The sequence below is a fragment of the Cherax quadricarinatus genome, chromosome 15, assembly GCF_038502225.1.
Source record: "Cherax quadricarinatus isolate ZL_2023a chromosome 15, ASM3850222v1, whole genome shotgun sequence".
Taxonomy (NCBI): Eukaryota; Metazoa; Arthropoda; class Malacostraca; order Decapoda; family Parastacidae; genus Cherax; species Cherax quadricarinatus.
Window position 1 is genome coordinate 44,206,223 of NC_091306.1, and position 27,126 is coordinate 44,233,348.

Consider the following 27,126-nt stretch of genomic DNA (forward strand, 5'->3'; position numbering starts at 1 on the left):
AACATTTTCTCTGTTCATCAGTCACATCTCCAGGCTCCCCTTACATTACACTTGCTTTCCATTTTGAATTTTTATTCACACACAAAAAAATAGAAGATTTACTGTTATGCAAATTACTGCATTATTGTAATAACTGTACAAATAATGTCAACCCATTCATGACTTCACATTAGACCAGCCAGCTGGGCACGTATTGGATAGTGACATCATTTGTTTACTCTTGAACATTGGCAAAAATTGAACATTTCCGCTGCTTTGAGCTCAAATTTAAGGTACTTTCCGGCGTGAAACCAATCAAAATTATATCTATATCTGTAATATATCTTCCATTCTATCAAATGAGACCAAAAAACCAAGAATACAACCATACAAACAATACACAGCAAAGTTTTACATCACTGTCACTGTTTTTTTCTCATTATGCAGTGAGTGCTGCAGGATTTTTTTTTAGTGCACACTTACAACACAGACCTATTCTCTCATATGTAGGCGCAAATTTACTAGTCACAGCTTATCTGAGTGACCTGAGCTCATGGCGACCAATAGTGGCTTCGAAGCCACCTTATCTTTTATGGACAATGTACGGTGTATATGCCTTACACAAAGAGAAGCATTTCCTTTATTTGTTGGAACCATGGCTAGGGCTAGAAGTGAGCAGGTTATAACAAATGGAGAAAAAGAGATTTGAATGATTTATGCAGCAAGTAGCACCACCAAACAGTAGTGGCACGTTGGTGTGGCAACCCCAGAAACATTAAATTATGCCAGCCAAAATTAGTGCTGGATTACTGATGGCCAACCTGTACTTTCTGGCAAGGGCAGCTCTACTGGAATCTATTCATCTACCAACGCCCCCCAAAGGATTTTCAGATTCAACAGTTTTCTTAATTCCTGACATTACAATACCATTACCATATAAAATCTACTTTAACCCTTAAACTGTCCAAACGTAGATCTACGTTTGTGCGCGTAGCACTCCGACCTTAATTTTCTCCATAAGAAACAATGTAAAAAACGTAGATCTACGTTCGGAGCGCTATGTGTGCAAACGTAGATCTACGTTTGGACAGTTTAAGGGTTAATGATTCTAGATTCATTACCAGATTCAACAAGAGAAAATATTAGACCAAAATTTTTCTTAACATTTCTTTGAAGATTAGCTTTTAAAAACATCTCAAACTTTTCCAGTCATAAATAGGTTTCATAGCAGAGTAGTGAAGGCCTTGATAAAAGATCACTTTCCCTTCCCCTCAACAATCAACTGTCACATCAATGTTTTCTGGTAGTGGCATTTCCTATTTTGAATAATCTAGTAACAACTGCTGTACTGTATTAAGCTGCTGGATTAAGAAGCAAGACTGCAGGAAAATATAGTATTACTAAAAATACTGCTTAAAAATAGGTTGGACAGGCACACGAATAAGAATGGGCGAGTGCAAGTTGGACCTGCCTAGAATGACCCAATAGGCCTGCTGCTGTGCTTCTCTATTATTATGTTCTTATTACATAAGTTGTAAAGTTAGAATGAGCAATGGAGATTTAGCCTAAATACCTTCTGGAAGGCCAATTTGATCAAAAATTCTCCCTAACTTGAAGATCAGTTATGATCAAACTAATCACGAAATAGCACATGAATCATCTAGGCATTTTCACTGTCCTATCAAGAGCCAGAGCTTTTCATGCCATAAAGTACATGCTTTGCCAACAGCTAATAATTTACAGTAATACAAACACTATCTGCAGAATTTTGAACGGTCAGCTTATCCTTATCTTTCTTGTATTCTTCTGCCTGGTTACAGATCACCCAACCATAAATAGCAACCTTATTCTTCCCCACAGTTTTTACATGAAAACCAAAGTACAATTCTTTAATCCAGTTCCTGCTTCCCTGGTATGCTGAATATCATGTGTATTTCATAGGCTACACAAATTCAATACACTACCATAATTGGAAACTATCCTTTAATGCCCGAGAAGCATCTTTCTGATGCACTTTACTATTATTTCTACTTAAAACTCAGTATAACATGAGTATTTTGCATGCACTGCTGCTAAACCCTTGCTCAAGCATTCACTATGTGTGTTATTAGAGACCATCTTTATAAGACTGCTATAGTTTTCACTGATATAAATCAGTGCCACATGTGAAGCTTTCACTAACTACACAAGACCAAAATAAGCCCCTACACACTGCAACCATTGTCTGGTTTTGTTGTTTCGCGCCATGGCCGCTAGGTCTAGTGCTGCCATCTGGTGGGCCTAGTTTTACCTAGAGCTCAGTCCACAAGATCTTGCCTAGTTCTTACTGCCACACCAGACGTGGCATTAGCTGGACGGTCTTTCAATTCTTGTCAGGCTGCAGGCCTCGCAAACCTAGCATTCCAACACACCGTCTGTATGCTTAAACCAATAAACCCTAAGGCTCACCTCCAAAGAGTTATCATTACCCCCACCAGAAATACTATTACTGTACCAGTAGTGAAAGATACTAAGAAACAAAAAATGCTCACTGTACAATATTTACAAAAAATGCTATTAGATAAGCATAAATACCTCTTTAGGTATCAAGCAATGATTGCATGATAATTAAGACCTCAGCAGAGTTGCCAAATATCAAGCACATATTTATTAACACACTATAAATCTTATACATAACAATAAATGGGACAAATTATTAAAATACCAAAGGACTAGGATTGTTGGTTAAAAATTCTTATACAGTGGACCCTCGACTAACGCTATTAATCCGTTCCTGAGAGCTCATCGTTAGTCAAAATTATCGTTAGTCAAGTTAATTTTCCTCATAAGAAATAATGGAAATCAAATTAATCCGTGTAGGACACCCCAAAGTATGAAAAAAAAATTGTTTTTACCACATGAAATATTAATTTTAATACACACAAACTGAAGAAGACATGCACAGTTACATGACACTTACCTTTATTGAAGATCTGGTGATGATTGATGGGATGGGAGGAGGGGAGAGTGTTGATGGTCTTAATGTTTAGAAGGGGAATCCCCTTCCATTAGGGCTTGAGGTGGCAAGTCCTTTTCCGGGGTTACTTCCCTTCCCTTTAAATCTCTCAAACCAACCTTTGCTGGCCTTAAATTCACTCACATCACCAATAGTTGGTGGCATTTTTTAAATTAAATCATCATGCAACTTCCTAGCCTTTTTACACATGATCGCTTGAGAGATGCTATCTCCTGCTATCTGTTTTTTGTTTATCCACACCAATAACAGTCTCTCAACATCTTCTATCTCTTGCAATCTCTGTTTCGAAAACATAGTTGCACCTTTGGCAAGAACAGCTTCCTTGATTGCCGTTTTCTTGCCCACAATAGTAGCGATGGTTGATTGGGGTTTTGTGTACAACCTGGCCAGCTCGGAGACATGCACTCCACTTTCATACTTAGCAATGATCTCTTTCTTCATATCCATAGTAATTCTCACCCTTTTTGCTGTAGGGTTGGCACTAGAAGCTTTCTTGGGGCCCATGGTGACTTACTTTGCAGGTGCAATCACTAAAAAGGCTGTGATAATATGAAATGTTCCGATTGTATGCTTGGAAGCGACCGCGGTGGCTGGCTGGCTTGTAAACACTGGCCAGAAGTGGATGCGTCAGAGACGGAATGAATAGTGTTGGTCGAGTTTTTTAGCGCTAGTCAAGGCAAAATTTTTGCATTAAAATGTATCGCTAGTCGGATTTATCGTTAATCGATGCCATCGGTGGTCGATGATCCACTGTATTAGCCAAATTCTTGGTTTCAGACCCTAGGCTATAGCCCTTTATGACCATTAAAAAAATTCAATCTGACAGACACTAAAATTAGTAATTTGAAATACCGTCTGAAAAAACATTTCCAATTTTTGCTTTTAGTATATCATCTACAACTTGTTTTTAATCCTAAACCTTCTACTGTTGTAATTCAAATATATTTTTGAAATACTGAGCAGTGCAGTACATATATTACTGCATATACATTATAATATTATAGTGTTTAGCTGTGCACAAAACAAAATGGAGCGAACAAGTTAAACATAACATTCCGTAACAAAGAGAATATAATACCTTTATGGTTGCTTTCCAATAAGCAGCATAAGGCGAAGACATAAGTTTATCATACACCTCAACTTCAGCACCTTCAGGATATTCTACAGGCGGAGGGCCCGGTGATGGAGGTAATCTTACACCTGTCATGGCCACCCGAGCTTCCGCACTCCAATCGCCTTCGTACCGCACCAGAACCTCATCTCCCACCATGTCCAAAACGAAAGCCTGAAATAATTTTTCTTGCATCATTATACTGATTATTATACTAAGTGCTACTCCATAAGAGTAGAACTTGGGCTCTTCAAATGCATCTATATAAGAAAAATAAATTAATCCCTCTGTCTCCTGTAAAAATAAAATGAAGTATTGTAATTATTTTTTATTATTAGCACATCAGCCAATTCCCACCAAGGCAGGGTGGCCCGAGAAAGAAAAACTTTCATCATTATTCACTCCATCACTGTATTGCCAGAGGGGTGCTTTACACTACAGTTATAAAACTACAACATTACACCCCTCTTTCAGAGTGTAGATACTGTACTTCCCGTCTCCAGGACTCAAGTCCAGCCTGCCGGTTTACCTGAATCCCTTCATAAACGTTACTTTGCTCACACTCCAACAGCACGTCAAGTATTAAAAACCATTTGTCTCCATTCACTCCTATCAAATATGCTCATGCACACTTGCTGGAAGTCCAAGCCCCTCACACACAAAACCTCCTTTACCCCCTCCCTCCAACTCTTTCTAGGCTGACCCCTACCCCGCCTTCCCTCCACTACAGATTTATACACTAAGTCATTCTGTTTTGTTCCATTCTCTCTACATGTCCGAACCACCTCAACAACCCCTCCTCAGCCCTCTGGATAATAGTTTTGGTAATCCCACATCTTCTCCTAATTTCCAAACTATGAATTGTCTGCATTATATTCACACCACACATTGCCCTCAGACATGACATCTCCACTGCCTCCAGCCTTCTCCTCGTTGCAACATTCATTACCCATGCTTCACACCCATACAAGAGTGTTGGAACAACTATACTCTCATACATTCCCCTCTTTGCCTCTATGGACAAAGCTCTTTGTCTCCACAGACTCCTAGGTGCACCACTCGCCCTTTTCCCGTCATCTATTTATTCACCTCATCCTTCATAGACCTATCTGCTGACATGTCCACTCCCAAATATCTAAATACATTCACCTCCTCCATACTCTCTCCCTCCAATTTGATATCCAATCTTTTGCCACCTAATCTTTTTGTTATCCTCATCACCTTACTCTTTCCTATATTCACTTTTAATTTTCTTCTCTTACATACCCTACCAAATTCATCCACCAACCTCTGCAACTTCTCTTCAGAATCTCCCAAAAGCACAGTGTCATCAGCAAAGAGCAACTGTGACAACTCCCACTTTGTGTCTGATTCTTCATCATTTAACTCCACATCTCTTGCCAAGACCCTTGCATTCACTTCTCTTACAGTCCCATCTATAAATATATTGAACAACCATGGTGACATCACACACCCTTGTCTAAGACCTACTTTTACTGGAAAATAATCTCCCTCTCTCCTACATACTCTAACCTGAGCCTCACTCTCCTTGTAAAAATTCTTCACTGCTTTCAGTAACCTACCTCCTACACCATACACCTGCAACATCTGCCACATTGCCCCCCTATCCACCCTGTCATATGCCTTTTCTAAATCCATAAATGCCACAAAAACCTCTTTAGCCTTATCTAAATACTGTTAACCTATATGTTTCACTGCAAACGCTTGGCCTACACACCCCCTACCTTTCCTAAAGCCTCCTTGTTCAACTGCTATCCTACTCTCTGTCTTACTCTTAATTCTTTCAATAATAACTCAACCATACACTTTACCAGGTATATTCAACAGATTTATTCCCCTATAATTTTTGCACTCTCATTTATCCCCTTTGCCTTTATACAAAGGAACTATGCAATAAATATTTCATAGATTTTTAAAAAAATCATATGAAAAGTCCATAAAAATAAATATTTTTTAATAATATTAATATGATTTTTTAAAAAAAATTGTGAAACATTTAAAAATTAAGAAAAATGTGTTAAAATGTTATTTCATTGCATATTTCGACAATACAGAGAAGTTTGAAGTATTTTCTGACATGCCTCATATTTTATCTAAAATACATAAATCATTAATTAAAACTGCTGCTAGACTTGCCTTATCGGAAAAGTAAGAAAAGTTAGCAATTTGATTATGATAGTTACAGTTGAAGTTGAAAATTACTGACAAAACCTCTGAATTTGGTGAATGAAGCTTATTTAGAAAAAGGGAAATGTGGAAATATTAAATAAATATAAGAAACATGAGAGACAGTTAAAGAAACGTAATTGCTATAGTTATCTAAAGGAAACAAACTCATATTGCAGCACCAGTTCCCACTAAGGTTTGACAGATTTGAGAAAAGAGTGAAGTGGAAATTTTAAAATGTAATTACTGATAGTTGTCATATCTCTTCCCTTGATTATTTAACCCTTTCACTGTCGAGATCCCTGCTCACAAACTTGCTCTCAGTGTCAAGAAAACACACACACACACACACACACACACACACACACACACACACACACACACACACACACACACACACACACACACACACACACACACACACAGAGGACCCCCAAGTTTCGTGATTAATCCGTTCAATAGTGCCTGCCAAAAGTCAAAATTCACGAAACTCAAAACCATTTTCCCCATAAGAAATAATGGAAATAAAATTAATTCGTTCCAGACACCCAAAAATATTAAAATAAAATATTTTTTTTTAAATTAAATGAAGATTTACATACTGAAAATAATCAGAAATCAAGTACAGTGGTCCTTCGTTTTTCGTAATTAATCCATTCCTGGAGGAGCTACTATAAACAAAATTTACGATTTGCGAATCAATTTTCCCCACAAGAAATAATGCAAATACAATTAATCTGTTCCTGACACCCAGAAGTATTAAAACAAAAAAATTTTTTTACATGAAATATACATGTAGTACATAAACAATACAATGGGAAATGATGAATGAAACATTAACAGCATAACACTTACCTTTATTGGAGATTCTTCTTAGTGTATGAGAGACTGGAGGAGGAGAGAGAGTGGATTGTTTATAGTTTGGAAGGGGAATCCCCTTCCAGCAACACCTCAGGTACCAATTACTTTTCTGGGGTTGCTTCTCTTCTCTGATTCTTAATGCCACTAGGACCACCTTGAGAGTCACTGGAGTCTTGTCTCGCAAAATAACTGTGGAGAGAGCTCTATTTCTGGCGTCTCTTTAACACTTCCCTAAAATGGCCCAAGACTTTGTCACTGTACATGTTGCCAACATGGCTTGCAACAATCTTGTTAGGGTGATGTTTCTCCATAAAGCTTTCCATCTTACCCCACATAGTAAAAATCTCTTTAAATTCTGAAGAAGGCACCTTCTTCCATCTCTCTTCCTACTCCTCCTCTGCAGCAAGATTCTGAGCTGCGATGTGTTGCTCTTCCTGCTGAAGCTCTTGCAGATCCTTAGTGGTGAGCTCTTCATTGTGGTCTTCCACCAATTCTTCCACATCCTCCAAACTCACATCCAACCCCATGGAACTCCCCAGTGCCACAATTGATTTTACAACAGACATAGGCTCATCAGGGTCAGTCCCAAACCCTTCAAAATCCCTCTTGTCAACACAATCTGGCCACAATTTTCTCCAGGCGAAGTTCAAAGTCCTGGTAGTCACTCCCTCCCAAGCCATACCTATAAGGGTTATGCAATGGAGGATGCTTAAGTGTTCTCTCCAAAATTCCCTTAGGGTCAAGTGAGTGTCTGTGGTCACAGGCAAGCACCTGTGAAACATTGCTTTTGTGTAGAGTTTTTTAAAGTTTGCAATGACCTGCTGGTCCATGGGCTGGAGGAGAGGAGTGGTATCCAGGGGCAAGAACTTTACTGTGATGAACCCAAACTCCTCGAAAATTAGGTCATCCAAGTTTGGAGGATGAGCAGCTGCATTGTCCATTACTAGCAGGCACTTGAGATCCAATTTCTTTTCCAGGAGATACTCCTTCACACTAGGGCCAAACACTTCATTGAACCACTCGATGAAAATTTCCCTCGTGACCCATGCCTTACTATTAGATTTCCAAAACACACACAATTTACTCTTCATAACATTGCTTTTCCTGAACACTCTGGGATTTTCAGAATGGTACACTAGTAATGGCTTCACTTTGAAATCCCCACTAGCATTAGCACAGAACATTAGCATCAGCCTGTCTTTCATAGGCTTGTGTCCTGGCATTGCCTTTTCCTCTTGTGTAATGAAGGGCCTCTTTGGCATTTTCTTCCAAAAGAGGCCTGTTTCGTCACAATTGAACACTTGTTCAGGTTTCAGTCCTTCAGCCTCTACGTACTCCTGGAATTCATGCACATATTTTTCAGTCGCCTTGTGGTCCGAACTGGCAGCCTCACCATGCCTTACCACACTGGGTATGCCAGTATGGTTCTTAAATCTCTCAACCCAGCCTTTGCTGGCCTTAAATTCACTCACATCACCACTATTTGCAGGCAATTTCTTTACCAAATCATCATGCAACTGCCTAGCCTTTTCACAAATAATCGAAGTCATAAGAGTATCTCCTGCTAATTGTTTCTCCTTTGGCCACACCAATAATAACTTCTCAACCTCTTCGAGTACTGGTGATCTCATTTTTGTCAGCATAGTTACCCCCTTTGCAACAACAGCATCCTTGATTTCCTTTTTCTTGGCCACTATGGAACATAAGGTTGTGTAGGGTTTCTTATACATCCTGGCCAGTTCGGCCACACTTGTACCACTTTCATATTGTTTAATGATAGTTTTCTTAAATTCAATCGTATTTCTCACCTTCTTTACCACAGGCTTGGTAGCTTATTTAGTACTTGCAAGCACTAAAATAAATGGAATATTATGAAATATTTCACTGGAGCATGTGAGGGGACCTTCGCTCACTGGTAAACAATGCCAGACTGGCTGCCGCCACGGCTCACGCCGTGGGTACGCGTCCCGGACGAACTATGACTCGCGAGTCAACTTATGAAAATGAGTCCATGTTTATACGAAAATACCCCTATGATTGGCGAAATTTACGATTGCCGGGAACTACGATAATAATATTACACTTACCTTTACTGAAGACTTCTGGGTAGATGGAAGACGGGAGGGGATAGGAGGAAGGTGTACACTATTGTTTGGAAAGAGAATCTCCTTCCATTAGGACTTCAGGTAGCAAGTCCTTTTCTGGGGTTACTTCCCTTCTTCTTTTAATGCCACTGGGAACAACTTGAGAGTCACTGGACCCCTGTCACACAAAATATCTGTCCAGAGAGATCTGTTTCTGGCATTTCTTTATGATTTGCCTGAAGTGGGACAAGATTTTGTCACTGAACATGTTGCAGATATGGCTTGTTTCAGCTTGGTCAGGGTGATACTTTTCAACAAAACTTTGCAACTCATTCCACTTTGAACACATGTCCTTAATCACCGAAGAAGGCACCTCCTTCACTCTCTTTTCCCCCTCCTCTGAAGCAAGTTCCTCAGCTGTGGTCTGATGCTGTTCCAGTTGAATCTTGCAGTTCGTCAGTGGTTAGCTCTTCCTTGTGGTCCTCCACCAACTCTTCCACATCCCCGTCACTCACCTCCAACCCCATGGACTTGCCCAATGCCACAGCACCTTCCACAACAGGCAGAGGGTCGGCAGGGTCAGGGTCTGCCTCAAACCCTTCAAAATCCCTCTGGATCGTGTTCTTTGCTTTCTTTACCAAAGGGCTTGCACTAGCTTTCCTTGGGCCCATGGTGACTTATTTAGCAGTTGCAATCACAAAAAACAATGGATTATTACGTATGAGCACGCGGGGTGATGGTCACGTGTTAGTAAACAATGGCACACTGAGCTTGAATGGCGTGGGAGACTGGCTTTGTGTGCGCCTTGACGGGCGGACGGGTACTGGACGGCTGCCAAATCACGAGTCTAATCACGAAACTCGAGGCCAAATTTTGCCAAAAAAAACTTGCCGAGTTGAATTTCATGCAAATCGATGCTGCCAAAACCCGGGGGTCCACTCTGTGTGTGTGTGTGTGTGTGTGTGTGTGTGTGTGTGTGTGTGTGTGTGTGTGTGTGTGTGTGTGTGTGTGTGTGTGTGTGTGTGTGTGTGTGTGTGTGTGTGTGTGTGTATATATATATATATTATATATATATATATATATATATATATATATATATATATATATATATATATTCTTATGAAATGATAGAGAATCTTTCCCTGATGGTAATGACACCAAAAGTACAAAATCTGGTGGAAAACTTATGAAATTACACTCACGAATTTAGCGATCTCGGCAATATACAGGTCTCCCTCCACATTCACAAGGGTTTGGGGATCAAGAATCTCACGAATGTTGAAAAATCGCAAATGTCTGGATCACAAATATATTGGAGGGAAATATAATAACAGCATTTACTTAGCCTAACAATACAGTGGACCCCCGCATACCGTTGGCATCACATAACGTTAAATCCGCATACCGCTACATTTTATCGCCAAGATTTTGCCTCGCATACCGCTAAAAAACCCGCTCAACGCTGTTCGTCCGAGACGCGTCTAATGTGCGCCCTTAGCCAGCCTCACATGTTCCTCTGGTGGCATTGTTCACCAGCCAGCCTCCGCGGTAACATCCAAGCATACAATCGGAACATTTCGTATTATTACAGTGTTTATGGTGATTTTATCTGCAAAATAAGTGACCATGGGCCCCAAGAAAGCTTCTAGTGCCAACCCTACAGGAATAAGGGTGAGAATTACTATAGAGATGAAGAAAGAGATCATTGATAAGTATGAAAGTGGAGTGCATGTCTCCGAGCTGGCCAGGTTGTATAGTAAATCTCAATCAACCATTGCTACTATTGTGGGCAACAAAAAGGCAATCAAGGAAGCTGTTCTTGCCAAAGGTTTAACTGTGTTTTCGAAACAGAGATCGCAAGTGATGGAAGATGTTGAGAGACTGTTATTGGTGTGGATAAATGAGAAACAGATAGCAGGAGATAGCATCTCTCAAGTGATCATAAGTGAAAAGGCTAGGAAGTTGCATCAGGATTTAATTAAAAAAATGCCTGCAACTAGTGAAGATGTGAGTGAATTTAAGGCCAGCAAAGGTTGGTTTGAGAGACTTAAGAGGCGTAGTGGCATACATAGTGTGATAAGGCATGGTGAGGCTGCCAGTTCGGACCACAAAGCAGCTGAAAAATATGTGCAGGAATTCAAGGAGTACATAGAAACTGAAGGACTGAAACCTGAACAAGTGTTTAATTGTGATGAAACAGGCCTGTTTTGGAAGAAAATGCCAAGCAGGACCTACATTACTCAGGAGGAAAAGGCACTCCCAGGACATAAGCCTATGAAAGACAGGCTTACTCTGTTGATGTGTTCCAATGCTACTGGTGATTGCAAAGTGAAGCCTTTATTAGTGTATCACTCTGAAACTCCCAGACCGTTCAGGCAAAAGAATGTCCTCAAGGAAAATTTGTGTGTGCTGTGGAGGGCAAACAGTAAGGCATGGGTCACTAGGGACTTTTTCTATGACTGGTTACACCATGCATTTGCCCCCAATGTGAAAGATTACCTAACTGAAAAGAAATTAAAACTTAAGTGCCTCCTGGTGTTAGACAATGCCCCTGGTCATCCTACAGACGTGGCAGAGCGACTTTATGGGGACATGAAATTCATTAAGATGAAGTTTTTGCCTCCTAATACCACTCCTCTCCTGCAGCCCATGGACCAGCAGGTTATTGCAAACTTCAAAAAACTGTACACAAAAGCTCTGTTTGAAAGGTGCTTTGTAGTGACCTCAGAAACTCAACTGACTCGAAAAGAGTTTTGGAAGGATCACTTTAATATCCTCAATTGTGTAAACCTTATAGGTAAGGCTTGGGAGGGAGTGACTAAGAGGACCTTGAACTCTGCTTGGAAGAAACTGTGGCCAGAATGTGTAGACCAAAGGGATTTTGAAGGGTTTCAGGCTAACCCTGAGAATCCTATGCCAGTTGAGGAATCCATTATGGCATTGGGAAAGTCCTTGGGGTTGGAGGTTAGTGGGGATGATGTGGAAGAGTTGGTGGAGGAGGACAATGAAGAACTAACCACTGATGAGCTGATAGATCAACTTCAACAGCAAGAGGCCAGACCTGAGGAAACTGGTTCGAAGGAGGGGAGAGAGAAATTGAAGAAATTGCCTACTACAAAGATTAAGGAAATCTGTGCAAAGTGGCTTGAAGTGCAAACCTTCATGGATGAAAATCACCCTCACACAGCTATTGCAAGCCGTGCTGGTGACTATTACACTGACAATGTTGTGAAACACTTTAGGGAAGTCATAAAGGAACGAGAGGTACAGGCCACTATGGACAGATATGTTGTGCGACAGAACTCCAGTGACTCTGAAGCTGGTCCTAGTGGCATTAAAAGAAGAAGGGAAGTAACCCCAGAAAAGGACTTGACACCTCAAGTCTTAATGGAAGGGGATTCCCCTTCTAAACACTAACACTCTCTCCTCCCATCCCATCAATCATCACCAGATCTTCAATAAAAGTAAGTGTCATGTAATTGTGCATGCCTTTTTCAGTTTGTATGTATTAAAATTAATATTTCATGTGGTAAAAATTTTTTTTTTTCATACTTTGGGGTGTCTTGCATGGATTAATTTGATTTCCATTATTTCTTATGGGGAAAATTCATTCGCGTAACGATAATTTCGCATAACAATGAGCTCTGTTGCACGGATTAATATCGCTATGCGGGGGTCCACTGTACTCCTTCCTTAACCTATTGAACCATGAACAATCATAAAACATATGAAAACATCATAAAATATTGTACTAGTGCCAGACCTTCGGTAAAGAAGGTGAGAAAGACTAGAATTCAAGAAAGAACTCGTAGCAGAGTAAGAAAGTGTAGGAGGAAGAGAGAGGGGAGAATGTGCCTTCTTCAGTGATTCTACGATATGGATGATACTAAAGCAGCACGAGTCGATAAAGGCTATAGCGCCAGCCAGCAATAAAGTGTAGCATTAATAATGTAGCAAGTAAGTTAAGTGATTAATCGATAGAAAAAGGACAGCATGAACCCAACTCTTCCAATGTTGTTGGAGTTACATAGGGTAACTGAGAACACCACCGTCTCTAATCTCTAGTACCTCTGCTGCTGCCTCCACCACTATGTATGGCTTATGCTCTCAGTGGCCCTTATACATCCAACAACAACACAGCAACACTCGTGACATACTTAATGACGTATTTTATTCATTGTAGAGTATATGTCATGTTTCTATGTTATTAACCCTTTGACTGTCGCGAGCCCCTTTCTGAAACTGTCATTCTGTGTCGCAAAAGTTTTGGAAAAAAAAAATTATTTTTTATGAAATGATAGAATCTTTTCCCGATGGTAATGACACCAAAAGTACAAAATTTGGTCAAAAACTCGTGGAATTACGCTCACGCAAAGTTAGCGGTCTCGGCGACATATATGCATTGGCAATTTCGCCGACTTTGAGCTCTGTTTTTGGCCAATTCCGTTGTTCTAGTTGACCAAACTCATAGCTATTTCTTTAGAACTCCATTTTTTCTATCAGTTGAGTACAAGAAACCGCCCATTTACCGATTTGAACTACCCAATAAAGTGGTCAGAAATTGGCAATTTGGCCAATTTCATGCAAATTAAAAAAAGATGCCAATTTCAAAATAGGGGCCAGAATAAACAACGTAGACATTCTTGACACTAAAATAACAATTCTGTTCATTAGTCATGTCTCTAGGCCCCTCTTATATTTCTATTGCTTTCTATTTTGATTTTTTATTCATACAAAAAAATACAAAATTTACTGTTATGCAGACTACTGCATTATTGTAAAAATGGTATAAATAATATCAGTGCATTAGTGAAAGAATATTAGACTCCCCAGTTGACGTGTATTGGACGTGGTGTGATTTGCTCACTCCTGAACATTGGTAAAAATCGAACATTTCCGCTACTTTGAGCTCAATTTCAAGGTCGTTTTCATCATGAAAGTAATGAAAAATCATCTCTATTTTTGTAATACGTTTTCCATTTTATCACCTGAGACCATGAAAATGAGAATAAAATGATAAATACTATACGAAAATACACCTCAAAGTCAGTGTTTTAATCCAAAAAACAGTTTTTTTTCTCATTATGCACCGCATGCTGCAGGATTTTTTTTATGTGGTGCACACTGACCACACAGACCCATTCTCTCACATGTGGGCCTACCAGCTTTCTCCTGCTTGATTTGAAGCTGCTAGAATTTACGCGTATAAATACGTCAGAAACAGTGGCGCGTTAGGCGTATATATACGACGTAAACAGTCAAAGGGTTAATATTGTTTATTATGTCATATTAGATGAATTGTAATAGATAAATAAGCCGTAGAGTTATATTAGTGACATACTGAAGGACTATCTTGTTCTATCTCCAAATAAACTCTGCCACCACCACAATTCCTAACAAATGTAATGACATACTATTTTAAATATGATTGGGCGGCTGGGAATTCGCGAATGTTCGAAGCCTGCGAAAGTGGAAAACGCGAATGTTGAGGGAGACCTGTATACGCATCGGCGATATTACCCGCTTTGAGCCCTATTTTCGGCCAATTCCATTTTTCCAGTGAACCAAACTCTGCTATTTCGCTAGAACTCCATTTGTTCTATCGACTGAGTACAGCCTCTCCTCACTTAGTGACGTATTCATTTACCAATGCCTCAGACTTACGATGGACTCTGACCAGTATTCATACCTAGATAAATAACAAAAAAGGCACAATACCGTGACTGGAACGATACACAAATAACCCGCACATAAAAGAGAGAAGCTCACGACGACGTTTCAGTCCGACTTGGACCTTTGACAAAGTCACACTGTGTGACTTTGTCAATGGTCCAAGTCGGACCGAAACGTCGTCGTAAGCTTCTCTCTTTTATGTGCGGGTTATTTGTATACCTAGATAATGTATATTATAGCTGATTTCCTCTATTCTGTATATTTCAATATACAGTACCCTACTGCATAAACATTTAAAAATATACCAGAAATGTTATAAATAGTGCAAAGGTGACACTAAAACAATGTCAAAGATGATTATCATAACTCACTGCCATTATGGTGTGCTCCACACTTAGCAAAATATTCGTTTAACGACGTGGTCTTATGAATGGAACTCCAACGTTAAGTGAGGAGACGCTGTACAAGAAACCGCCCATTTCCTGATTTCAAATACAGTGGTCCCTTGTTGTTCATAATTAATCCGTTCCTGGAGCCGTTACTAAAAACGAAATTTACAATTTACGAATCAATTTTCCCCATAAGAAATAATGTAAATACAATTAATCTGTTCCTGACACCCAGAAGTATTAAAACAAAAAAAATTTTTAACATGAAATATACATGTAGTACATAAACAATACAATAGGAAATGATGAATGAAACATTAACAGCATAACACTTACCTTTATTGGAGATTCTTCTTAGTGTATGGGAGACTGGAGGAGGAGAGAGTGGATTGTTTATAGTTTGGAAGGGGAATCCCCTTCCATCAACACCTCAGGTACCATTTACTTTTCTGGGGTTGCTTCTCTTCTCTGTTTCTTAATGCCACTAGGACCACCTTGAGAGTCACTGGAGTCCTGTCTCACAAAATAACTGTGGAGAGAGCTCTGTTTCTGGCGTCTCTTTAACACTTCCCTAAAATGGCCCAAGACTTTGTCACTGTACATGTTGCCAACCTGGCTTGCAACAACCTTGTTAGGGTGATGTTTCTCCATAAAGCTTTCCATCTTACCCCACATAGTAAAAATCTCTTTAATTTCTGAAGAAGGCACCTTCTTCCATCTCTCTTCCTCCTCCTCTGCAGCAAGATTCTGAGCTGCGATGTGTTGCTCTTCCTGCTGAAGCTCTTGCAGATCCTTAGTGGTGAGCTCTTCATTGTGGTCTTCCACCAATTCTACCACATCCTCCAAACTCACATCCAACCCCATGGAACTCCCCAGTGCCACAATTGATTTTACAACAGACAGACAGGCTCATTAGGGTCAGTCCCAAATTCTTCAAAATCCCTCTTGTCGACACAATCTGGCCACAATTTTCTCCAGGCAGAGTTCGAAGTCCTGGTAGTCACTCCCTCCCAAGCCATACCTATAAGGGTTATGCAGTGGAGGATGCTGAAGTGTTCTCTCCAAAATTCCCTTAGGGTCAAGTGAGTGTCTGTGGTCACAGTCAAGCACCTGTGAAACATTGCTTTTGTGTAGAGTTTTTTAAAGTTTGCAATAACCTGCTGGTCCATGGGTTGGAGGAGAGGAGTGGTATCCGAGGGCAAGAACTTTACTGTGATGAACCCAAACTCCTCGAAAATTAGGTCATCCAAGTTTGGAGGATGAGTAGGTGCATTGTCCATTACTAGCAGGCACTTGAGATCCAATTTCTTTTCCAGGAGATACTCCTTCACACTAAGGCCAAACACTTCATTGAACCACTCGACGAAAATTTCCCTCGTGACCCATGCCTTACTATTAGATTTCCAAAACACACACAATTTACTCTTCATAACATTGTTTTTCCTGAACTCTCTGGGATTTTCAGAATGGTACACTAGTAATGGCTTCACTTTGAAATCCCCACTAGCATTAGCACAGAACATTAGCGTCAGCCTGTCTTTCTTAGGCTTGTGTCCTGGCATTGCCTTTTCCTCTTGTGTAATGAAGGTCCTCTTTGGCATTTTCTTCCAAAAGAGGCCTGTTTTGTCACAATTGAACACTTGTTCAGGTTTCAGTCCTTCAGCCTCTATGTACTCCTGGAATTCATGCACATATTTTTCAGCCGCCTTGTGGTCCGAACTGGCAGCCTCACCATGCCTTACCACACTGTGTATGCCAGTACGGTTCTTAAATCTCTCAAACCAGCCTTTGCTGGCCTTAAATTCACTCACTTCACCACTATTTGCAGGCAATTTCTTTACCAAATCTTCATGCAACTGCCTAGCCTTTTCACAAATAAACGAAGTCATAAGAGTATCTCCTGCTAATTGTTTCTCATTTATCCACACCAATAATAACTTCTCAACCTCTTCGAGTACTGGTGATCTCATTTTTGTCAGCATAGTTACTCCCTTTGCAACAATAGCATCCTTTATTTCATTTTTCTTGGCCACTATGGAACATAAGGTTGTGTAGGGTTTCTTATACATCCTGGACAGTTCGGCCACACTTGTACCACTTTCATATTGTTCAATGACGGTTTTCTTAAATTCAATCGTATTTCTCACCTTCTTTACCACAGGCTTGGCACTAGGAGCTTTCTTTGGAGCCATGGTAGCTTATTTAGTACTTGCAAGCACTAAAATAAATGGAATATTATGAAATATTTCGCTGGAGCACGTGAGGGGACCTTCGCTCACTAGTAAACAATGCCAGACTGGCTGCCGCCCTGGCTCACGCCATGGGTACGCGTCCCGGACGAACTACGACTCGCGAGTCAACCTATGAAAAGCGAGTCCATGTTTATACGAAAATACCTCTATGATTGGCGAATTTTACGATTGCCGGGAACTACGAAAAGCGGGGGACCACTGTACTTAATAAAGTGGTCAGTCTTCTTGCCAGTCTTCTTGCCTTTGCTCCAGATTCTCCTCCACCACGATGCTGTGAACACTAACTCCAAGGCTGAGGGACTGATTACCTCATCTTTTGTATATAGTTCTACTGTCTTCTAATTATGTCCTAGAATCTGTATTGACAAAGCCACTGGATGGCGAAACGTCTACAATAAAGATATCCAGATGTTGCACGTGTCTAAACTTTCAATCTTCCAGACACTGATGGGGCATGTGGATTCCTGAAGATGCGTGAAAGTTTGCTATAAACTCAAATCTTCTAAAACATTTTATGAAAACGTGCAACTGTTACAGAAATGAACATTTTTATTTGCTTCGATTGCCTGGGCCAGACAATTGATGGTGTACCTTCAACCCAACTGGCAAGTTACACATCATCAGGAAATGTGCAAAGCATGCTGAAAGGATAATAACTACAAGCAAAAGTTCTATGTCCATGATGTTTGCTGTATATGCTGCTGATTAAATTCTAGATCTGTATATATGTTGTTTACAAGGGAGAAAAGCTTGAAAACTCAGATAATGGGTGGACCAATAAGTGCACGTACAACTGCACAAACTATGGATGGTTCGATTCAGATGTATTTGTTGATTGGTGTGAGAATAATTTGGTACTGTCATACAATGTCTCCTGATGACACTAAAGTACTTGTAGGAGATAACCTAGCTACTCACAAATACAAAACTGTGAGACTGTGTGCAAGCAGAATATCTGAATGGTTTTTCTTCCCACCAACTCAATGCACTTCCTGCAGCCCTTGGATGTCTCTTTGTACAGCCCTCTAAACGTGATTGAAGAGAGACGAATTGAATGACTGGAAGGAAGGTGAAAGAAAGCATATAAGAAGTTTCCAAAAACAGTCACAGAGTAAGGCAACTATGCTCTTGTTCTGAAGTCCTAAAATAACATACCACTATGCTGGTGAAGTCACAGAAAAAGTTGAAACATGTGGGAACTTTACAACTACTTATCACATAAATACAGAGATCCCTAAGACCATAGACACTTCTCAAACCCTGACATTTAAAGCCCCAAAAGTTCCTGACCTGTATGACACTGATGAATACAATATAGTTAGGAAGCTGAAAGTGAAGAACACATAGAAAAAATTATTTTTCAAGTACGTAAATGTTTTAGGGGCCTTGTTATCCAGTACAGCAAGTGAGGAGAGACATGGTCATTATGTTTATATTATTAGCAATGATGTATTACCACTGGAATTTTTTTTATTAAAAGTGAATATTACATTATGTTCTCAACCCTTTCAGGGTTTCGGCCGTACTAGTATGGCTTACGCACCAGGGTTAACAACGTACTAGTACGCCTAAATTCTAGCACCCTAAAATCTAGTGAGAGAAAGCTGGTAGGCGTACATATGAAAGAATGGGTCTATGTGGTCAGTGTGCGCAGTATAAAAGAAATCCTGCAGCACACAGTGCATAATGAGAAAAAAAAACTTTGACCGTGTTTTTGGATTAAAACAGCGAATTTGCACTGTTTTTTCATAAGGTATTTATTGTTGTATTCTAGTTTTCCTGGTCTCATTTTATAGAATGGAAGACATATTACAGAAATTGAGATGATTTTGACTGGTTTTACAAAGAAAAGTACCTTGAAATTGAGCTCAAAGTAGCAGAAATGTTCGATTTTTACCAAAGTTCAAAAGTAAACAAATCATGCTATGCATCCAATACACATCAACTGGCGAGTCTAATATTCTTTCACAAGCGCGCTGATATTATTATTACCATTTCTACACTAATGCAGTAGTCTGCATAACAGTAAATCTTCTATTTTTTTGTGAGAATAAAAATTCAAAGTGGAATGCAAAAGAATGTAAGAGGGGCATGGGGACATGACTAATGAACAGAGGAAATGTTATTTTAGTGCCAGGAATGCCTTTCTTGTTTATTCTGGACCCTATTCGGAAATTGGCATCTTTTGAAATTTGAGTGAAATTGGCAAAATTGCTAAATTCTGACCACTGTATTGGATAGTTGAAATTTGTAAATTCGTGGCTTCTTGTACTCATTCGATAGAAAAAATGGAGTTCTAGCGAAATAGTTATGATTTTTGTCGACAAGTACGCTGGAATTGGCCAAAAATAGGGCTCAAAGTGGGCAAAATCGCTGATGCGTAAACATCGTCAAGACCGCTAACTTTGCGAGAGCATAATTCCACAAGTTTTCCATCAAATTTCATACTTTTGGTGTCATTATGATTGGGAAAAGATTCTCTATCTTTTCATAAGAATTTTTTTTTTTTTTTTTGAAATTTGGCCGACCCTGAGAAGTCTCTGAGAGGGCTTGTCGACCCTGAAAGGGTTAATAGCAAATGTTAATGTGGTGCCAGTACTTACAGTGAACTAGTAGTGGTTATTTTTTATAGTGTTGTATATGAACGACTACAGTCGTTCCACCTAAAACACCATGGTCTCAAATGCCCCACACCAGGGACAGTTGAAACTAATTTTTTGGATTACTCTAGCAATATAACTGTGAAGCTTCACACACTGAGTGTCCGTGGCTCGATCTCCAGCAAGGGTGGAAACACTGGGCTTGTTTCCTTGCAAGCCAGTAGGCACCTGGGTGTTAGTTGACTGGTGTGGGTCGCATCCTGGGGTACAAGATTGAAGACCCCAGTGGAAATCAGAAAGACAGTCCCTTGATGATGCACGTGACTTTCTTGGGTTATCCTGGGTGGCTAACCCTCCGGGGTTAAAAGAGTGAACAAAATCTTATCTTATGCCTAAGAAGGCAGAATTTGCACAAGAAAAAGTTAGTAGACTGGTCTGGGACTGGACCACAAGGGCAGTGACTTTCAAAAGTGACTCCAAGTATTCTGTGATATACAAAGACTATATATATTGTATTTTATCCCATTTTAGTTTTTTTTTTTTTCTGCCACTCCTTAACTCTTAAATTGTCCAAATGTAGATCTATGTTCACTCGCGTAGCACTCCGAATGTAGATCTACATTTTTTTTAAGTGCTTTCAAATGGAGAAAATCAAGGTCGGAGCACTATGCACGGAAATGTAGATCTATGTTTGGACAGTTTAAGGGTTAAAGGAGCCCATGATTGTAGTTTTTTCTTATTCTGTTGGTTTTAACTACTAAAAATAATTGCCATAAAGTACACTGATTTGCCATTTCAATACCACCACAGTAATCAAATTAATGAGTTAAAACTACAAGATAGCATAAAATACCAACAACTGCAAAATAAGACTTGACTTAAGAAATCGTAATGACACGATTGCAAATAAACCATACCCCCGGCCGGGATTGAACCCGCGGTCATAGAGTCTCAAAACTCCAGCCCGTCGCGCTAGCCACTAGACCAGCTAGCCACAATAAGATTCATCCAACTAGGTATATTTCTACACCATAGGAAAGTTAGCACAGGCACCTCTGTGACCACAAATGCAAGTTTTTACAGACGAATCTCCAGCTAGCGTGGCCGTGACGAACTCTAGCTCAAGTCCCTTCACTGCCGTAAACATGACTTAAGAAATCGTAATGACACGATTGCAAATAAACCATACCCCCGGCCGGGATTGAACCCGCGGTCATAGAGTCTCAAAACTCCAGCCCGTCGCGCTAGCCACTAGACCAGCTAGCCACAATAAGATTCATCCAACTAGGTATATTTCTACACCATAGGAAAGTTAGCACAGGCACCTCTGTGACCACAAATGCAAGTTTTTACAGACGAATCTCCAGCTAGCGTGGCCGTGACGAACTCTAGCTCAAGTCCCTTCACTGCCGTAAACATGACTTAAGAAATCGTAATGACACGATTGCAAATAAACCATACCCCCGGCCGGGATTGAACCCGCGGTCATAGAGTCTCAAAACTCCAGCCCGTCGCGCTAGCCACTAGACCAGCTAGCCACAATAAGATTCATCCAACTAGGTATATTTCTACACCATAGGAAAGTTAGCACAGGCACCTCTGTGACCACAAATGCAAGTTTTTACAGACGAATCTCCAGCTAGCGTGGCCGTGACGAACTCTAGCTCAAGTCCCTTCACTGCCGTAAACATGACTTAAGAAATCGTAATGACACGATTGCAAATAAACCATACCCCCGGCCGGGATTGAACCCGCGGTCATAGTCTCAAAACGGCCACGCTAGCTGGAGATTCGTCTGTAAAAACTTGCATTTGTGGTCACAGAGGTGCCTGTGCTAACTTTCCTATGGTGTAGAAATATACCTAGTTGGATGAATCTTATTGTGGCTAGCTGGTCTAGTGGCTAGCGCGACGGGCTGGAGTTTTGAGACTCTATGACCGCGGGTTCAATCCCGGCCGGGGGTATGGTTTATTTGCAATCGTGTCATTACGATTTCTTAAGTCATGTTTACGGCAGTGAAGGGACTTGAGCTAGAGTTCGTCACGGCCACGCTAGCTGGAGATTCGTCTGTAAAAACTTGCATTTGTGGTCACAGAGGTGCCTGTGCTAACTTTCCTATGGTGTAGAAATATACCTAGTTGGATGAATCTTATTGTGGCTAGCTGGTCTAGTGGCTAGCGCGACGGGCTGAAGTTTTGAGACTCTATGACCGCGGGTTCAATCCCGGCCGGGGGTATGGTTTATTTGCAATCGTGTCATTACGATTTCTTAAGTCATGTTTACGGCAGTGAAGGGACTTGAGCTAGAGTTCGTCACGGCCACGCTAGCTGGAGATTCGTCTGTAAAAACTTGCATTTGTGGTCACAGAGGTGCCTGTGCTAACTTTCCTATGGTGTAGAAATATACCTAGTTGGATGAATCTTATTGTGGCTAGCTGGTCTAGTGGCTAGCGCGACGGGCTGGAGTTTTGAGACTCTATGACCGCGGGTTCAATCCCGGCCGGGGGTATGGTTTAACTGCAAAATAAGCCATGTGCAGTGAACAACTGAAGAAGCCATTTATGGCAAAACATTTCCTCAATAAAATATATCAAAACAACGCCTTATTTCACAATCAAAATAATATACTGCATGCCTGCTATCTCCATACCTGCAGGTCAATCAAAGTTAAAGAATAAAAAGGCTCGATAGTGATTCAAATAATACACAAATAACCCACATGTATGAGACAAACTTATGACAACATTTTGGTCCAACTTGGACCATTAACTAGTCACTAATAATAATAATATCTTTATTTACTACAAGTACATGTACAAGGTATACAGGCCTAGATGACATCAATGACATACATACTACTATATAGAAAGTCGCTTGTTATGCAGAGCATTTCAGGTAAATTAGGTCAGTATTGTCCCAGGATACTACCCGCACCAGTCGACTAACATCCAGGTACCCATTTTATTGATGGGTAAACACAGACAACCGGTGAAAGGAAACACATCCAACGTTTCCACCCCTTCACCAGGAACTGAACCAAGACCCTCACTGTGTGTAGCAAGAGCTTTTGCCACCAGGCCACAGGGTGCTGTGGTCCAAGTCAGACTGAAATGTCATCACAAGTTTCAGTCTCCTATGTGCAGGTTATTTGTGAATCAAAAGTATTTGCAACAAGGGTGTGAAATAAGGCACGTGTAGCATTAGGATATTTAATAAGGAGATATTCGAGTGAAATTGGCAAAATTGCTAAATTCTGACCACTGTATTGGATAGTTGAAATTGGTAAATTCGTGGCTTCTTGTACTCATTCGATAGAAAAAATGGAGTTCTAGCGAAATAGTTATGATTTTTGTCGACAAGTACGCTGGAATTGGCCAAAAATAGGGCTCAAAGTGGGCAAAATCGCCGATGCGTAAACATCGTCAAGACCGCTAACTTTGCGAGAGCATAATGCCTAAGAAGGCAGAATTTGCACAAGAAAAAGTTAGTAGACTGGTCTGGGACTGGACCACAGGGGCAGTGACTTTCAAAAGTGACTCCAAGTATTCTGTGATATACCACACACTGGAGCTTTGTCCAATGGATTGAGAAAGGAAGGTGACTAATTATTACATATATGGGAGAGTGCTAAACCCATTGGGGCCATACAGTGCCTGAGAAAATGGGAGTCATTAAGGTTCAATTCAAGGAAGGTAAGCACATGATTGATTCCTCAAAAGGACGACACAGTTGATATCATATATCAGACAATATTGAATCAAGACAGAACTGGAGTATACCTGGAGAGAGTTCCAGGGGTCAACGCCCCCAGCCCAGTCTGTGGCCAGGGCCTGATCAACCAGGCTGTTACTACTAGCTGCATGCAGTCCAATGTACGAACCACAGCCTGGCTGGTCAGGTACTGACTTTAGGTGCCTCACAGACAAGTTTGACAAATTTAGGTTTAGAAAGGATATATACAGGAAGTGTTCGTTTGGCAACAAAGTTGTGGACGAGTCAAACAACGTGCCGAAGCCCATCACAAGAAGCGAAAACTTTGGGTAGCTTTAAAAATAAGCCGGACAGGCACATAAACGGGTGGGTGTGAGATGGACCTACCTAGCATAGGCCAGTAGACCTGCTGCAGTACTCCTTTCTTTGATATTCTAAAATATTGACGTGTGTAACATACCTACTGTACAAATAACGTGTGTCAAGCCTCTGCTACCCTGACACAGGTGACCAGCACACAAGCTTGGTCTGACAGTCAGTGCTGTCTGCTGATACACCACCTGTCTGCGTCACTACACCAGTGTGATTCATTCTTCACACAGGAAGGCCAAATAGCAGGTGTATTATGTTAGAAATAGAGACGTTGATGGTGACCTCCCGGGAACATCCAGTGACAAGTACACAACCATCACTTATCTCCTGTACAACTGCTCTACCTACTAAACACAGTCATGGTGACCTTAATAATGGTGCCCTGGCAGTGTTGGAGACCTGGGTCACCTGGTACAAGTGTCAGTGTGGGAAGAAATGGATTATATCAAGCATGTCAGTATTTTGTTTACATTTTCTGGTCATCAGCTGGACTTTGTCAACAATGTTAGAGGGACACTAGTGCCTCTTATACCCTTTATCTCACCCCCAGCTGCTACCCCTAGCAGGCACCACCTGTTGCCCAGGCCTACTGCCCGCCACGGGGGTCCCCCCACGAAGAAATACCTTGTAATAGGCCCCATGAGGGCCCAAGACCTCTACACAGAGCTCGTCCATCTTGCTACCGGTGGCTGGGAATGCTGGGAGTCTCTGCTGCTGCTGCTGCTGCTGCTGCTGCTGATCTTAATACACTGCTTCTGCTACACCACTACCTGCTGATCCTGCCTCACATATATACTTGTTTATGTAAACTCCCTCTCTATGTCATGTTCATCTCGGCAGAAGAATGATACCATCATTATTAAGAATGTTTGTAGAGGAGTAGAGTGTTTGGTCACTCCCGGCCAGGCCAGCACACTGCTTCTCTCAGCCAATCACAGCACACTTCTCTATCCTCGTCTGCCAATCACAACTCACCGTCAAAACCACAGTGATAATAACTATAAATATTCCCTTCAACAGCATGAAATAATTATTAGATTGACTCACTATGATCTGAAAAGAGTGAATATAAAATTAAAAAAAATATATATATACATTAACGTCAATAATTATTTATTACACAAACGCTGACGCTATATACACAAACTTTATCACAATATGCGACGTTCAGAACACGTTTAATATATGTGTAAACTTATCACTTTTAGTGAGAGTCCTAGAGGGTAATGAAGGGCTCTTCATCAAAGGAATTAGAGCTACTCTACTTTTCCTTACATCTAATCTTACTGTCTTCCGTTCCCATACTTTGTAACGCAATTACGTAATTAATATATTAATAATGCCCTTCGGCACGTTTCCTTACACCTGCTGACGCTGTTCACCTAACAGTAAGTAGGTACCTGAGTATTAGTCACCTTACACCTGCTGTCTCTGTTCACCTAGCAGTAAGTAGGTACCTGGGTATTAGTCACCTTACATCTGCTGTCCCTGTTCACCTAGCAGTCAGTAGGTACCTGGGTATTAGTCACCTTACATCTGCTGTCCCTGTTCACCTAGTAGTAAGTAGGTATCTGGGTATTAGTCACCTTACATCTGCTGTCTCTGTCCACCTAGCAGTAAGTAGGTACCTGGGTATTAGTCACCTTGCATCTGCTGTTCCTGCTCACATAGCAGTAAGCAGGTACCTGGGTATTAGTCACCTTACATCTGCTCTGTTCACTTAGCAGTAAGTAGGTACCTGGGTGTTAGTCATCTTACACCTGCCGCTGTTCACCTACCAGTAAGCAGGTACCTGGGTGTTAGTCTCCTTATACCTGCTGTCTCTGTTCACCTACAGTAAGTAGGTACCTGGGTATTAGTCATCTTACATCTGCTGTCCCTGTTTACCTAGCAGTAAGTAGGTACCTGGGTATTAGTCACCTTACACCTGCTGTCTCTCTTCACCTAGCAGTAAGAAGGTACCTGGGTATTAGTCACCTTACATCTGCTGTCCCCGTTCACCTAGCAGTAAGTAGGTACCTGAGTATTAGTCACCTTACACCTGCTGTCTCTGTTCACCTAGCAGTAAGTAGGTACCTGGGTATTAGTCACCTTGCATCTGCTGTCCCTGTTCACCTAGTAGTAAGTAGGTACCTGGGTATTAGTCACCTTACATCTGCTGTTCCTGCTCACATAGCACTAAGCAGGTACCTGGGTATTAGTCACCTTACATCTGCTCTGTTCACTTAGCAGTAAGTAGGTACCTGGGTGTTAGTCACCTTACACATGCCGCTGTTCAACTACCAGTAAGCAGGTACCTGGGTGTTAGTCTCCTTATACCTGCTGTCTCTGTCCACCTACAGTAAGTAGGTACCTGGGTATTAGTCACCTTACATCTGCTGTCCCTGTTCACCTAGCAGTAAGTAGGTACCTGGGTATTAGTCACCTTACATCTGCTGTCCCTGTTCACCTAGCAGTAAGTAGGTACCTGGGTGTTAGTCACCTTACATCTGCTGTCCCCGTTCACCTAGCAGTAAGTAGGTACCTGGGTATTAGTCACCTTACATCTGCTGTCCCTGTTCACCTAGCAGTCAGTAGGTACCTGGGTATTAGTCACCTTACATCTGCTGTTCCTGTTCACTAAGTAAGTAGGAACCTGGGTATTAGTCACCTTACATCTGCTGTCCCTGTTCACCTAGTAGTAAGTAGGTACCTGGGTATTAGTCACCTTATATCTGCTGTTCCTGCTCACCTAGCAGTAAGCAGGTACCTGGGTATTAATCACCTTACATCTGCTGTCCCTGTTCACCTAGCGGTAAGTAGGTACCTGGGTATTAGTCACCTTACACCTGCTGTCTCTGTTCACCTAGCAGTAAGTAGGTACCTGGGTATTAGTCACCTTACACCTGCTGT

At 41.0% G+C, this 27,126-nt stretch overlaps 1 protein-coding gene across 4 annotated transcripts in view; it reads right to left on the reverse strand.

Annotated features, from left to right (window-relative positions):
• Positions 1-25,164, reverse strand: part of Fmr1 (synaptic functional regulator FMR1) — a 497,688-nt gene extending 472,524 nt beyond the window's left edge. For 2 of the 4 annotated variants that reach the window (XM_070085323.1, XM_070085324.1), the window contains exons 1-2: positions 24,859-25,164; positions 4,074-4,280 (exon numbers count right to left, since the gene is read on the reverse strand). In XM_070085323.1, coding sequence (XP_069941424.1) covers positions 4,074-4,280; positions 24,859-24,909 — 258 coding nt within the window. In that variant the 5' untranslated portion in view covers positions 24,910-25,164. The remainder of the gene's footprint in view (positions 1-4,073; positions 4,281-24,858) is intronic. The other 2 variants (XM_070085321.1, XM_070085322.1) reach the window with 2 other exon arrangements.
• Between the last annotated feature and the right edge of the window lie 1,962 nt (positions 25,165-27,126).